The sequence below is a fragment of the Nicotiana tomentosiformis genome, chromosome 2 (genome assembly GCF_000390325.3).
Source record: "Nicotiana tomentosiformis chromosome 2, ASM39032v3, whole genome shotgun sequence".
In the NCBI taxonomy this organism is placed as follows: Eukaryota; Viridiplantae; Streptophyta; class Magnoliopsida; order Solanales; family Solanaceae; genus Nicotiana; species Nicotiana tomentosiformis.
In genome coordinates this window covers 115050740-115065279 of record NC_090813.1, presented here as the reverse complement: position 1 = coordinate 115065279, position 14540 = coordinate 115050740, and the positions used below count along the sequence as shown (strand labels likewise).

General features: G+C 36.3%; 1 protein-coding gene and 1 long non-coding RNA gene across 4 annotated transcripts; both read left to right on the top strand.

Annotated features, from left to right (window-relative positions):
• The first annotated feature begins 1046 nt into the window (after positions 1–1046).
• Positions 1047–6365, top strand: LOC104090318 (mitogen-activated protein kinase kinase kinase 5-like). 3 transcript variants are annotated; one of them, XM_018768824.3, is made up of 10 exons: positions 1047–1826; positions 2516–3139; positions 3240–3327; positions 3697–3759; positions 3855–4018; positions 4099–4174; positions 4491–4550; positions 4628–4753; positions 5367–5580; positions 5688–6365. In XM_018768824.3, the coding sequence occupies exons 1-10, from the start codon at positions 1360–1362 to the stop codon at positions 5729–5731; spliced, it is 1926 nt and encodes a 641-aa protein (XP_018624340.1). In that variant the 5' UTR covers positions 1047–1359; the 3' UTR covers positions 5732–6365. The 3 variants fall into 3 exon arrangements, with proteins under 3 accessions (XP_018624340.1, XP_009593678.1, XP_009593679.1); XM_009595383.4 differs by having other exon boundaries at positions 1050–1826; positions 5367–5576; XM_009595384.4 differs by having other exon boundaries at positions 1051–1826; positions 2519–3139; positions 5367–5576.
• A 1026-nt stretch (positions 6366–7391) lies between these two features.
• Positions 7392–7940, top strand: LOC104090317 (uncharacterized). The gene is made up of 2 exons (XR_684929.4): positions 7392–7594; positions 7729–7940. It is a non-coding gene; the product is annotated as an uncharacterized lncRNA (long non-coding RNA).
• The last annotated feature ends 6600 nt before the right edge of the window (positions 7941–14540 follow it).

Here is a 14540-nt window from a genome sequence, read left to right as displayed (position 1 = left end):
AATTTTGTGACATTCACAATTTCTCTAGTCCTTTCCAAGCCCTGTGGGGTGTGCACAATTGATATACGGAAGATCTGTTATCTTAAAAATAAGAACAAATAAACAAACCGGATTGAAGGTAATAATGAAAAACTAATCGCAAACATTATAATTTCTAACGTGACTATTTTTCCAGGAGAAAAAAAAGAAAAGAAACTCCGATAAGAGAAACTAGCTTAGCTAAAACTAAGAAGTTAGTTGCTTTCGAGCTATTGAAATCCTTAAATTACAACTTTTATTCTGCATGTTTTTTTTTTTTTTCATTTTCAATAATGACCCGTGATGTTTCCACATTATAACAAATTCAGAGATCCGTCGTATTTTCAATTTTCATATTACAGAGAGCTAAAATAGGTCATACGGACATACCAGCCTAATATGCTCCCTCTACCCCAATAACTTTACTCATGGGTTTAGAACGTGCTTAAGTGTTTGGCAACATTTTATTAATTGTAGTATTTTGAGATACATGTTGACCAATTTAAACTATACCATACTAGCCTATTTTATTAATATTTTAATACTTTCTAATTTAATTAGTATCCTTAATTTTGTATTTAGTAAAATGCAACAACATGAAATTGAATAAACAAATACCACACAAGTAAATGTACAAAGAAGAAGGAAAAGACCCAAATCATTGGGTCCAATGTGTTGGTCCTGTCACCGTCAAAAGAATATTCAAAAATGGTAATTTATGTGAACGTGTGACTGGGCTAAGAGTTTAATAAAAAATGATTTTTTTTGAAATTTATGGTTCTAAATAATTTTAAAAAAGGTCATAGTATTTGTGTGGTTATAAAAATTTCTTATTAAGAATATAATTGTCAGTTTAAGTAAAATTATTTCTAAACTTAAAAACAGGTCATTCTTTTTGAAACGGACCAAAAAGAAAATAGATTTATATAAACTAAAACGGAGGTACGGCTAGTATGGTTGTAATTTTTTTTATTAAAATAAACATCTATTTTTTATTTATTATTAAAGTTGGAACAACAGAAATGTACTAGAAGAAGAAGAAGAAAGAATAGAAAGGGGAAGAGGAGGGTATTTATTATATTTTGACCTCAGGAGTCAGGATGGAGATAGTTTTCTTCTTGTATCATTTTTCCTTAAAACTCTCCATTCCCTCCTCCTTTTAGAAAATTTTTCCGGGAACCCACCGACGCCGACGAACACGACGCCGGCGAGTTTTCCCCCATTTCAATTTATAAAAACCATGCTCCTGAGCCCAGGTTTTGTACAGTATTATGATTTCCTAATTTAGGCGCGCGTACCCATGCATTGTGTAATATTTATTCACAAATACTAAAACAGGCAATGCGTTGGTGGCAGAGCGCGTTTTCATCTTCAACATCTTCATCTTCAACATCCTCTTTATCATCCAAAGTACACTCTGACGATAGTCTTATTGCCTCCTCCACCGGAGGAGGCATTCGTTACACCTTAAAATCCGCTTTTTTCTTCGCCCGCAGACGCCGTCACGCACGTGCCAGAAAACTTCAGAACCTCGCGGAGAATGACGTGGATGATTGGCGTTCGCACTATTCAGAAAACGAGAATTTGTCGTCGTCCAAATGTTCTTCCTCCTCCGACCGTCGTCCGCCTCCGCAACCTTTGCCTTTGCCGGAACTCCAGCTGTTGCTCCGCCACGACGCCGATGCTGCGGTTTCGAATGAACCCAGCGTTCCGTTGCCGTCCCCCACAGACGCACATAATTCCCATCATACAACTGGAGAGGAAAGAAATAAGGATACACATAAGGATGGTGTAGCGTCCCATGGGAGGTATACAATCTTTTTTCTCAACATTTTTTTTAGTTTTGCTTTAATTTCACATAGGATTAGATTATTACTTGTCTCATTATATTCCTATTTATTTTGTTTTAATTGTGAATCCCGAATTGGATGTTTGTGTTTCTTTTTTGAAAAAAAAACTCAGGTTACGTTAATACGGAGTGTTTGGTTTTCTTTATAAAATTAGACTTTTTATAGTGTTCCTCATTTCGGAGGAGAGAGCTGGAAATTCATGGTTATTAACTCTTGAATTAGAGAGGATGGTGTAGTTTATGGATTAATCTTAACTCCTCCAAAAAGAGGAAAAGGAAACCAATGCTGGAGATGAAAGGATTGAAGTTAATAGATTCGACACTGAAATGTAGCCTAGTGGAAAGGATACTCTGACCTTCAATGATTAGATTGGGGGTTCGGGTCAGCATTCGGCAAAATGGGCCACTGTTGACTCATTGTTGGTGGTGGCGTTTTCCATGAAAATGATAAAAGTTCAGATTATCTTGCACTTTTTCTTTTCTTCTCTCTTTTCAGACATTTGCAAAATAAGAGAAAAAAAGAAGAAGATAACTTGGAAGGACATTCTGCTTTCACTTAGCATTGAATTGGTCATTCAGTTGGCTAACTCGTGTAAGTTTTGGATTATATTGACCCTGTATTTGTGTTCTTCTGTTATCCTGTTTCAGCAGATTATCAAGCCAAGATGCTCGAAAGAAGAAAAAGGAGCACTTGGGAAGTCGATTGTCTAGGAAGACACCTCAGAAGCTGCATGTTGCTGATAGAGTCTCTGCTATCAGGATCAGCGCGCCCATTAGTGCTCCTACCACTCCTTATGCAAGTCCTGGACTCAGCCCGCTCAAAGCTGAGGATTTTTTAAGTCCCAATTGCATGGCATTCCCTGGTGCTTTTCAAGTTTGTTCTGCCCCGGAGATGCCTCCATCGGACACCCCTCATTATCCGGGTTTCTCTTATAAAGTTATCCCGGAGAAAAATGCTTTTAGTGTTGATAATTCTCCTCATCACAGTCCAAGAGCAAGTCCTCAGAGGAGTAGAAAGATCGCAAGTGGATCTGCATCGCCTTTGCATAACTTATTACCACACGAGAGCTCAGCAGCACGCCGTGAGAGTAGTGCTCAGGGTAATGTCCATCCACTACCACTTCCTCCTTTAAGTGCCACTCCGTCACAGCAGCCTTCGGCCATTCCACCAGTTTCCCCTAACGCAGAGCTGACGCCAATCAAAGGCCAATGGCAAAAAGGGAAGCTTATTGGGCGTGGGACATTTGGAAGTGTATATGTTGCATCAAACAGGTATAATTTCGAAATAGATCTCATTGCATATGAGTATGTTTCTTCTCGTCCATACACGTGTAGTTCTAATGTTGCCAGGTGGATTTTTGTTCTTGACCAGAGAGACTGGAGCTTTATGTGCAATGAAAGAAGTTGAATTATTACCGGATGACCCAAAATCTGCTGAGAGCATAAGGCAATTGCAGCAGGTTCTATTTCCTTCATATACTCCGTGTCTTGATTTTGATTGTACATAGTCACATCATTAAAAAACATTCTTATCTGTTGCACTGATTCAAATATTTGAAGTGGAGCTTCTTATCTGTAGATTTTTCTCCACATTTATGAGTTAGTGACATGAATGATAAACAAGTTGTACATGTTCTCTTTCTGTGTTAAGAAAATAATAATTTATATTATGTGTTCAAAGCAGCAGTAGCAAGCACATTGGGTATGAATACTTGAATGTGAATACAATTCGATAGCAGCGGTCAAACCACTATCATGAGCACATGAAAACATCTCTGTTGTAAAATCGTTTCGACTTCTAATTTTCTCCAATTTTTATGTTGGTATAGGAAATTAATGTTCTCAGTCAACTCAAGCACCCAAATATTGTCCAGTATTACGGCAGCGAAATAGTACGTACTAGTTGTTATTCTCCAATTAAGTTATATACTTGATATATCTGAGCTTGTTGTCCTCAATGAGAGTCTTTACTACTTTGATTGTGCAGGTTGGTGACCGATTTTACATTTATCTGGAATATGTTCATCCTGGTTCTATCAATAAATTCATCCATGACCATTGTGGAGCAATTACAGAATCCATAGTACGGAATTTCACTCGCCATATTCTTTGTGGATTGGCTTACTTGCATAGCAAAAAAACCATTCACAGGTAACAGTCTGAGACTTCACTTGTGATGAGGATTATATAGAACCTTCTGAAGAACAAATTGGAATTTTTTACATGTATAGGGACATAAAAGGAGCTAATTTGCTTGTTGATGCTTATGGGGTTGTAAAGCTTGCAGATTTTGGGATGGCTAAGCACGTAAGTTCTCAACTCAAAATATGGAGTACACATTTTGTTAATGGAAGTAAACATGTCGTCAGGAGATTCCCTATTCCTGGAAGCCAGTAAATGTAGCATAACCAATCACTTTGACTATACTTAATGACTAAAATAAAAATGGCCAGTAGGAAAACTAATGTTTAAAATGACAACTATACAGTTATAACAAAGATACTTAATTTGTATTTCATAAAGCGTGCAGTTTTCTTAATCTTTATAACTTACATTGACTGTGTGTAGGGCCGACTTTTGCTAGTTTTATATTTGATCTCGAACCTTTACTCTTTCTATGCAGCTTAATGGGCAAGCAGCTAATCTCTCCTTGAAGGGAAGTCCTTACTGGATGGCTCCTGAGGTACTTTGTTTGAAACATCACTTCTGTCTAATTTCGTTCTCCTACCTCTCATGCTTATACCTTTTGTTACCTGGCAGCTCTTGCAGTCAGTTATGCAGAAGGATACTAACAGTGATCTTGCCTTTGCTACTGACATATGGAGTTTGGGTTGTACAGTAATTGAAATGCTGAATGGCAAACCACCTTGGAGTGAATATGAAGCAGTAAGAACTTCTATTCGCTCATGCTTAGCTCACACATACTCTTTTATTTTTTCATGCTTAGCCCACATGTAATCTTACTTGTCAGAGATGCGTTCTGTTGCATGCTCCCGTAGGTTCACGGGTTCTTCAAGAAGTCTGTCCCCTTTTAGGAATATTTCAAGGCAACTCTATCTCTTAGAGTGAGAGAGAGGTTTTCTTGTAGGTGTAATTACACTAAATAAGACTGATGCTACTATATTTTGCATCATCTTGAGGTGCTTGCTCAGTTTCACTACACTTGAGAGCTCATTTGGTTCGTAGTAAATGGGTCCATATAGTTTCCCAATTCATAGGTGTTAAACAAATATTTGACTTTCTTTTCTGGATCAGTAAGTAATTTCATTGCATAAGTAAGATCTGCAGAGATACATTACTGACTCTGCATAGAACCAATAAAGTCAAGCAACTCGTCTAACTGCCCCTCCTTTTGTGTCTTAGCTCTCAAGCACAGGTTCAATAGTTTCTTTCATCCTGTAGTTTTACTCCAATCAGAACTCAACATTTAGTTTTCTTCAAATGTATGATCTCGTAAACGGACGCTAAATCTTACAACACAACCATATCCGTTTTGCAGGCTGCAGCCATGTTCAAGGTTTTAAAAGATACGCCTCCAATACCGGAAACATTATCACCTGAAGGGAAAGATTTCCTGCGCCGGTGTTTCTGTAGGAACCCAGCGGAGAGGCCCTCGGCCAGCATGTTATTAGAACATCGATTTATGAGAATCTCTCATCAGCCAGATGTTCCTTCTTTCCTCAAACCAGTTGGTGGGGTACGGATCAAAGTAAGTACGTTCAATTCCTCTCCTCTCCTCTCCTCTCCAGCTCTTCTTCCTCCTCTTTCTTTTTTATGGTGTATGAGTTATGATCTTTAATGCAATTGTATAATGTAACAGGAAAAGTTGAATTCTCAAAAAGAGCAGACAACATACAATCTTGACCAAGGGCGTTTATCTCTAGAGAGGTAGCTCTCAAAAGAACTATCAATGAAGTGAAAATTACGTTCCAGATGGTGGAACACTTAGGCTAACACATCCTTGATATGGGCATTTCTTCATGCCTGGACACTTAATCTATACGTGCAATTCGGACAGCCCAAATGTGCGTCATCGATTCCAATGGAGCCCCATCATTTCGCTCGTTCAACTCCTCTGGCCCTGTCCCCAGTTAATTCCCACCCTGCTCGATGTATTGATGTTGCAAATGTAAGTCGTTGCCAAAACCTGGTGCAATTACGAAACCTCAACTGATATTGAGATGGAAGTAGCAGGGCATATTTTTGGTGTCGCTTTCCATGAGAAGCTGGATTTGTGAATACAATGGAGACCTTTATACACGTGCTCTGTAGATAGCTTGCAGGCGAAAAGTGAGTTGGAGCCAGTGGGTACTCCGCCTTGTTGTCAATATGTTACACCTTGAGAGGAACATAGTGTTATCGTCCAGGGAAGTTTTTTTCCTGCAGACCTTGGAGTTTAGAAGTAGGTTTTCTGTAATGACTTCCAAAGGAGGAGCTTCAACAACAATCAAAAGAAAATGAAATGCTTTGACCGTTTATACAATTCATTATTGAATCTCGTACTCTGCATTTTTTTTTTTTCCAAATTTTTTGACTAGCATGTCCAATGGGGCAAGCAAAGGCCAAAAAATTAAGATAATCTATTTTCAAGGTCATTTAATATAATTTGTTGCAAGTAAATGGTATGACAAATTGAACAGTGCTAGAAAGAAGTCTTTAAGCGGCGATTATAAATAATACTACTTTCTCCGATCTACTTTAATTGATTTTTTTGATTATTTTCATATTAAGAAATTTACCTTTTAAATGGTCGCTTGTTGTGCAACTTGAAGCACTGCTAGTCTGCTACTCGTCCGTAAAGGCCAGAATTTATTTTTTGTCTAATGTCATCATGTTCTCTATTACTTCAAAAATGAAACATGAAGTAAAAGGATTAAGTAAACGAGTGATTTGCACAAATAGGGTACTTCGGTGCCAATATTAATTTTTTGACCCATTTGTCTCATAGGCAAAACTTCAAGTTTAACGATCGTTGTCCCATGCTTGCTCGATAGGTAATGTTTTTAACTTTTGATCTTAAAGATTTGCCAATGAGGCAAGCAGAAGCCAAAAAATTAAGATCTATTTTCAAGGTCATCTGATATAATTTGTTGTAAGTAAACAGTATGACAAATTGAACAGTGCTAGAAAGAAGTCTTTAAGCAGAGATTATAAATAATACTACTTTCTCCGGTCTACTTTAATTGATTTTTTTAATTATTTTTACATTAAGAAATTCATCTTTTAACATTAATAAACAATGAATTACTATCTCTTTAATTTGTTCATCGGAAATATAACAGATATTCTTAGACTTTTTATTCAGAGCGTAACTTCGAAAAAAAGAAGCTAAATATTTTTTAATATCTAAAATTGAGGTGGCACGTACTGGAACCTTGTTTGGAGCAGAGATGGAAAGTTAGGTCAACGGAAAAGTGGAGAAACGTCAATGAAAGATATAAAAAGGAAAGAATAAAGCATGTAGCTAGGCTATAGCATAAAAAGAGAAAGTTGAAAGAGTTTGTTTTCTTTCCATTTTACCCCTCATCCCCCAATCAAAGTGCTATCACGTGCCCTTTCTTTTGCCCGTACATCTCCTTTCAATATCCAAAATTTCCATAAAACAAAACCTTCATATCTTTGATTGATTGAGAGAGAGATGGATCCACCACAGATACAAGCCATAGACAGCTCCAGCAAAAGCTATCCCCCAATTGAAGATGAGCAAGACAAAATAGTCGACCAATGGTATATTTTTCCAACTTCCCCTGCTTTTTCTTTCTACTTAGTACGATTATTTCTGTTTTATATCTTCTTACTGTTTTAATAAAACCGATTTGGTTTACTCTAATCTTTTTATTGTCTTCATTTTGTTTCTGCAGTTGTTCTTGCTTTTACGACTGTACTGATAGCCTTTTGGAGTACTTGTGTTGCTATGATTTCTGGTGTTCCTAGGGATACATATTATAACTATAAGGGAACTTGTTAGATGAACTAATTATGTTCTTTCGCTTTTGGTTATCATGATTTTGCACTGCATTACTCGATTTACATAAAACAAATTTAGTCCTCCTATACTGAAAATTTATAATGAGATTGTCGTTGGCTTCTTAATTATTAGGTTATAGTGGTGTTTTTCCAACTATATGCCTAGGGTTCATAAACTTATATGCTAGAATTTGAACCCTTTTTGATCGTGCATTAATCAATTTTGATAATCAAAGAGGCGTTGGTTCTTTTAGCACAATTCTGATAAAAAGTTTGACTGGTGTTTCAGTTGTGAGGCTTAACAGATAAAGTAAAAGGAAGGTGACAAATGACAACTAGTCATAAATTATGGTGGCAAATTAAATACGACCAGAGAGTTGAAGAGTGGTCAGGAATTCTCCTAACTTCTGTCTAGTGCCCTAGTCTTAAAGTGATGTTGGTCTGTACATTCATTGACATTCTTTCCTAAAGTGGTTTTCCCACTGTTGGTGGAGCCCTATATACAATTTGCTTGATCCTGCGAATCGATTTTCAAACTAGTTTGAGTTCGTGCCGGATAGATTAAATGAGAAAAGTTAAACGCACTCTATCAAGAGATTTTTGATTCTTTGGCTATGTATACTATCAAAATCGAATTTGCCTGCGACATGGTAGATCAGGCTCGAAACGTGGCAATAAAGGGATGAAAATCGACCCCAAGTCCCACCGGGTTAGAACCCGGGGGCAGAACGCCTGCCTTCGAAAAATATCGAAACCGTGATCCCGGAATCGGTCCTAACCTCGAACAAGTTCGAAGAAACATTGGTAGCATAACCAACAGAAGGTCGAAATATCCGTGGCCGGTCGGATGTTACGGCGGGAATCACGACACGTATAGATAAGAGATTGTTAATCTCTAAATCAAGAGATTTATTTAGCATTTATAGAATTATACCTAAAGTATGATTCATCTATTATATAAATAAGTATGATAATTCATAGAACGCATTATAACACGCACTAAAAAGCAATATATTATTATTTCTCTCTTTAAGCTCTTATTCATTTGTATCTCAAGACCGATCGAAGTACATCCGGTTCGAGGGTGACTGGTCTTCCAAGACTGAAATTATCCAATTCGTGTGGTTTGAATTTAATTTATCGTTATTTATTTCAATTGCAATTCAATTTATCATTTTGTATAAAGTTAATAAATTCAATTGTTATCCGGGTAAGATCTCAACTTTAAGTTATGTCAAGATTACTTTAATGATGCTAAGAAAGTAATTTTCATCTTTAGCGCCGTTATTTTACATTTTGTTCAAAGTGCCAGTACCGATACCTTTTGTTCATGCTTGCGTTACTAGTAGTTAATTAACGACTTAACTACTTTTGAAAACAGTAGTCTCCATTGATTTGAGAGACCACCTCACTTTACGTTCCCCCAGAAAAACTGCTCTTATTTCAAAGCAGAAGCTCCTCAGTAGTGTTCCAAAATTTCATGGGATAACTAATGTCGCTGTACTTAGAAAAAAATAAGGCTAATCTCTCTGTAGCCATATGATCAATTTTTCACATGCCTAATTTTTTTTTTTGGACACGTGATCTACTTCTGCTTCTGGTAAATCAAAAGGTAATCTTTCACACTCGGTTAGAAAAGAAATTTGAAAAACGATAAATCCGATGGGTTGACGCCACAAATTTCACCCCCAAAAATTATATTTTGGCTGCGCTTACACTATATCAACTGTACTTGAACTGTTAGATAATCATAATCGATGATAACATCATTGTGCCAATCGCTATTACAAAATCGTACGTGAAATTTTCACCTCATACGGCTCCTTAGAGGTCACAAAATGAGTAAAATTCATTTGATCCCCTTAACCTTTAAGGTTTGAAAAACAATACACCTCTCACATTTTGAATGGGAAAGGGAAACCCCCTTATGCAATAGTTTTTCGGTGAAACCATTTTTTGAATAAAATCTTTTCCTTTTTCAATTGATAATTTTTAGAATAACCAAGTTCTTTCATTATAACCAAAATCTCAAGATATGACAAACAATTAGGATCTATATAATTTATGGAGTTCCCCTTTAACCTTATTCTTGTATAGTTTAAGATATAATGTAATGCAAAAATGCTCCGTAATGAATTTTAAAATGTGGCATTATCAATTATAATTTTTGTTCAATAAAAATATTTTCAAAATAAGTAAAGTTTAATAATTGCTTTAGTATAATAATTTAAATATATAAAAAAAATACATAAATAAATTAATACTCATAGCAGTAATTCTTTCATCTAATATATATATATATATATATATATATATATATATATATATATATATATATATATATATATCAGAGAATTGACTATTTTAGTGTATTCTTTCCCTTCAAATTGAAATGCTAAAGCATTGAAGGTGAATCTGCATTCATCATCTTTCTCGAATTTTGCACGCAATTTTTTTTTATTGCAAATTTTTTAACAATGGCCTCAATATAATAAAAAAATATCTTAAATTTTACAGCAAGAAAAACAAAATTCAAGTATTGGTTTGGATGAAAAATATTTGTCACGTTCTAGAAATCCTAACCTGTCATGACGACATCTATCTCAATACTAGGCAAGCCGACAACCTCAATAAATCACAATTTCTTTTAGGTTTGAAAAACATAATAATTAAGTTTAAGAGAAAATCCCACAAATACTGGATATAACTACACTCCCAAAACCTGGTGTCACTGAGTACATGAGCATGTAAATGATAACAAAGTCTGATTGCTAAAAATAATGTCTAAAAATATAGAATAGTACAAAAACTGAAAGGAAAGAGAGTCAAGGTCTGCGGATGTCAAGCAGCTATCTCAATAATCTCCAACAGATAAAACTCCAAGAACTAGCAACAGTCGTGTCCGAAAGTACCTGGATCTGCACACGAGGTGCAGGGTGTAGTATGAGTACAACCAACTCAACAAACAACAATACTAAATAGAGAACTGAAAGTAGTGACGAGCGTCACAACTAAGTCCAATTACAGTAATTTCCAACATAAGACGGTAGGAATGCTTTCAAGCTCAACATTAAGACCCAAACAGTAATTTCATATCAAGTTCAAATGAAATAGAAAATAGTATCCCTCAAAAATTTCCAAAACAGTGATATATGACAGCTGAAGTGCAAAAATAATGAAATCAATGCATCCTTTCACAGCAACAGTCACCCAGTCCTCCAATTCACTCCAACCTCACAAACACTCTTTCCTCACAATCACTCATTCCTCTCAATCACTTATCACTCGACACTCGGCACTCGCACTCAGTAGGTACCTGCGCTCACTGGGGGTGTGTACAGACTCCGGAGGGGCTCCTTCAGCCCAAACGCTATAATAAGCCAATCATGGCATAAATCAATGAAATATATTGCGTCGTGAAGCCCGATCCCATAAATATCCTCACAATCAAGCCCTCGACCTCACTTAGTCATCAACCTCTCCAGTCTCTCGGGCTCTCAGAAATCACGATAAGCAGCCCAAATAGAAATGATATGATGTATCAATAATGAACAATAGAGACTGAGATGTAATGTGCAAGTAAAACTGTGACTGAGTGCAAAACAATAATTTAGCAGATAATTTACATGTACACAACCTCTATGGGTCCCTACAGTGTCAACACATGTCTTAAAAATGATTTATAGTTCGATTTGTCTAATACGTGAAAAATGTATCGATATCAACAGATTATTCAACCACACAGTTACATGAAATTTATCAAGTCACAAGTCCTACGGTGAACGCCCACACGCCCATCACCTAGCATGTGTGTCACCTCAAAACCAATCACATATCACATAATCCGGGGTTTCATACCATCAGGACCAAAATTAGAACTGTTACTTAACTCAAATCGTATAATTCTTTATTCTGCTATGCCTTTGCCTCGCGATTTGGTCTCCAACCGCATCGAATCTAGTCACAAATAATTTGATTTAGTCAATATAATTTATAAGAATTAATTCCATATGAAAATATAAAATTTTCAACAAAATCCGAAATTGCACTCAAAAAATCGCCAGTGGGGCCCATGTCTCGGAACCCGACAAAAGTTAGAAAATATGAACGCTCATTCAACCATAAGTCCAACCATATAAATTTTACCAAAACTTCAAATTAAACCAAGAGGGTTTTCACAAAATTTCAACTTAAATCACCAGTTAAATGTTAAAAATAACATAGATTTAGGTAATTTGACCATAATTGAGTTAAGAACACTTACCCCGTTGTTTTCCTTGAAAATCTCCCAAAAATCACCTCTACTCGAGCTCCAAATCGAAAAAATAGAAAGTGGGACGAAATCCCATTTTCAGAACTTAAACATTCTGTCCAGACCTTTCTTCTTCGCGAACGCGACCACTGTCTCGCGTCCGCGAAGCACAATTTTGTCCCGCCTAAGTTTCCTCCTTCGCGAACGCGACATCTCCCTCGTGTTCGCGAAGCACAAAGTGCTACTGCCCCCAAAACCTTATACGCGAACGCGAGAGCCCACTCTTGAACGCTATGACCAAACTCCCCAAGCCGGCTTTCCCCTTCGCGAACGCGAGGCCCTAATCGCGAACGCGCAGCTTTGCCCCTCAAACCTTCGCTAACGCGCAATTTTGCCCCTCAAACCTTCGCGAACGCATATCACCAGTCGCGAACGCGAAGCACAAAATGGCCAGTTCAATTTTCCTTCTTCGCGAACGCGTGAGTCCCTTCGCGTTCGCGAAGAACAACATCAGAACCAGCACACAATAGTAGCAAAACATGAAGAAATGATCCGAAACCATTCCGGAACTCACCCGAGGCCCCTGAGATCTCAACCAAATATACCAGCAAGTCCCAAAACATCATACAAACTTAGTCGAAACCTCAATGCACATCAAACAACGCTAAAAACATGAATCATATCCCAATTCAAGTTTAATGAAACTAAAAATTTTCAACTTCTACATTTAATGCCGAAACCTATCAAATCAAGTCCGATTGACCTCAAATTTTGTACACTAGTCATAAATGACATAACAGACCTATTCCAATTTTCAGAATCGGATTCCGACCCAATATCGAAAAGTCAACTCCCCGATCAAACTTCCAAACTTAAATTTCTATTTTAGCCATTTCAAGCCTAATTTAACTACGCACTTCCAAATAATTTTTCGGACACACTACTAAGTCCAAAATGAGCATACGAAGCTATTGAAATTATCAAAATTTTATTCCGGGGCCGTTTACACATAAGTCAACATCCGCTCAACCTTTTCAACTTAAGTTTTCATTTTGGAGATTAAGTGTGTCATTTCATTTCAAAACCTCACCGGATTCGAACCAATTACCCCCGACAAGTCATATAACCACTGTAAAGCATAAATTGAGCAGTAAATAGAAAAATTGGGTTGTAATACTCAAAACGACAGGCCGAGTCGTTACAATATTATATTTCACCTTTGAAAGGATAGAGAGAGAATTTTTTTTTATTTTAAAAAGAAACTCTCACTAAAAAAATATTGCATAAGGGGGTTTTCTTCCCCATTCAAAATGTGAGAGGGGTATTGTTTCCCAACTCTTAAAGATTAAAGGGGTAAAGTAAATTTTACTCCGTGAAAATACTACTTAATATAGTAATGTAGCCTTCTCTTTTTTGCTTTTTTTTTTTTTTTTTTTTTACCAAAAGAAAAACTTGATCATTATTGATGTACAATACTTGACATTTTAGAACCGGAGGCAAGCGGCTTGGGGTTGGGGTTGTGGACAGTCTATGTAGCACGGATTATGTGCGCGAAGTCGGATACAGACACGAATGTACAGAAGTTTTAAGTATTGTAAGGGACGTGTCGACATGACATAGGTTTTAAAATTCATACATTTTCTAAATTAATACTCCAACTAGAACACTGCAAGAAGTATTAAAACCAAAAAAATAAAAAATAAAATAAAATTGCAAATACAACAACACTCACAGTGTGAGATCGAAGAATAAAAACAAAGAGGCACATAATTATGGGTGTTAAAACCGAACCGGAAAACCCCACCAAATCGAAAAATTCAAACCGATTAAAAAACCCGATTAAGTTTGGTTTGACTTGATTTCGTATTGAGTAAAAAAATCCGAACCAAACCGACATATAAATATATAATTTATATATATATTTTTAAGACTTTATATTAAATTTTCTTTAAAAAATATTGAAATATTTGGGATCCTCTCATGTGCTAACCTTGAAAACGTACATTAACAAAAATTACTGTTAGACGATTAAGAAAATAACTATTATGTGTTATTAAAAAACTTCTCCCATTAAAATATTTTAATAGATCATATGTTTGTCAATATTTTTAATATTTACTAAACATATATTCACTTATCAAAACTTTATCTATAACTTTAACAAAGTAAGATTGGAATAATATTCATGTAACCCCCCCTCCCCCCGAAAAACCTAAGAAAATCGAACAAATCCAAACCGATATAGTTGGTTTGGTTGGATTTTGATAAAAATCGAACCAACCCGGTCCATGTACATCCCTACACAGAATACTGGATCTAAGAAACAATAACAACCGATTAGGGGTGTACAGATCGAATCGCAAAAGCGCACCAAACCGAAAAGTCAAACCAAGTCGATTAAAAAATCCGACTAGGTTTGAATTGATTTGGTTTGGTATTGAGTAAAAAATCCGA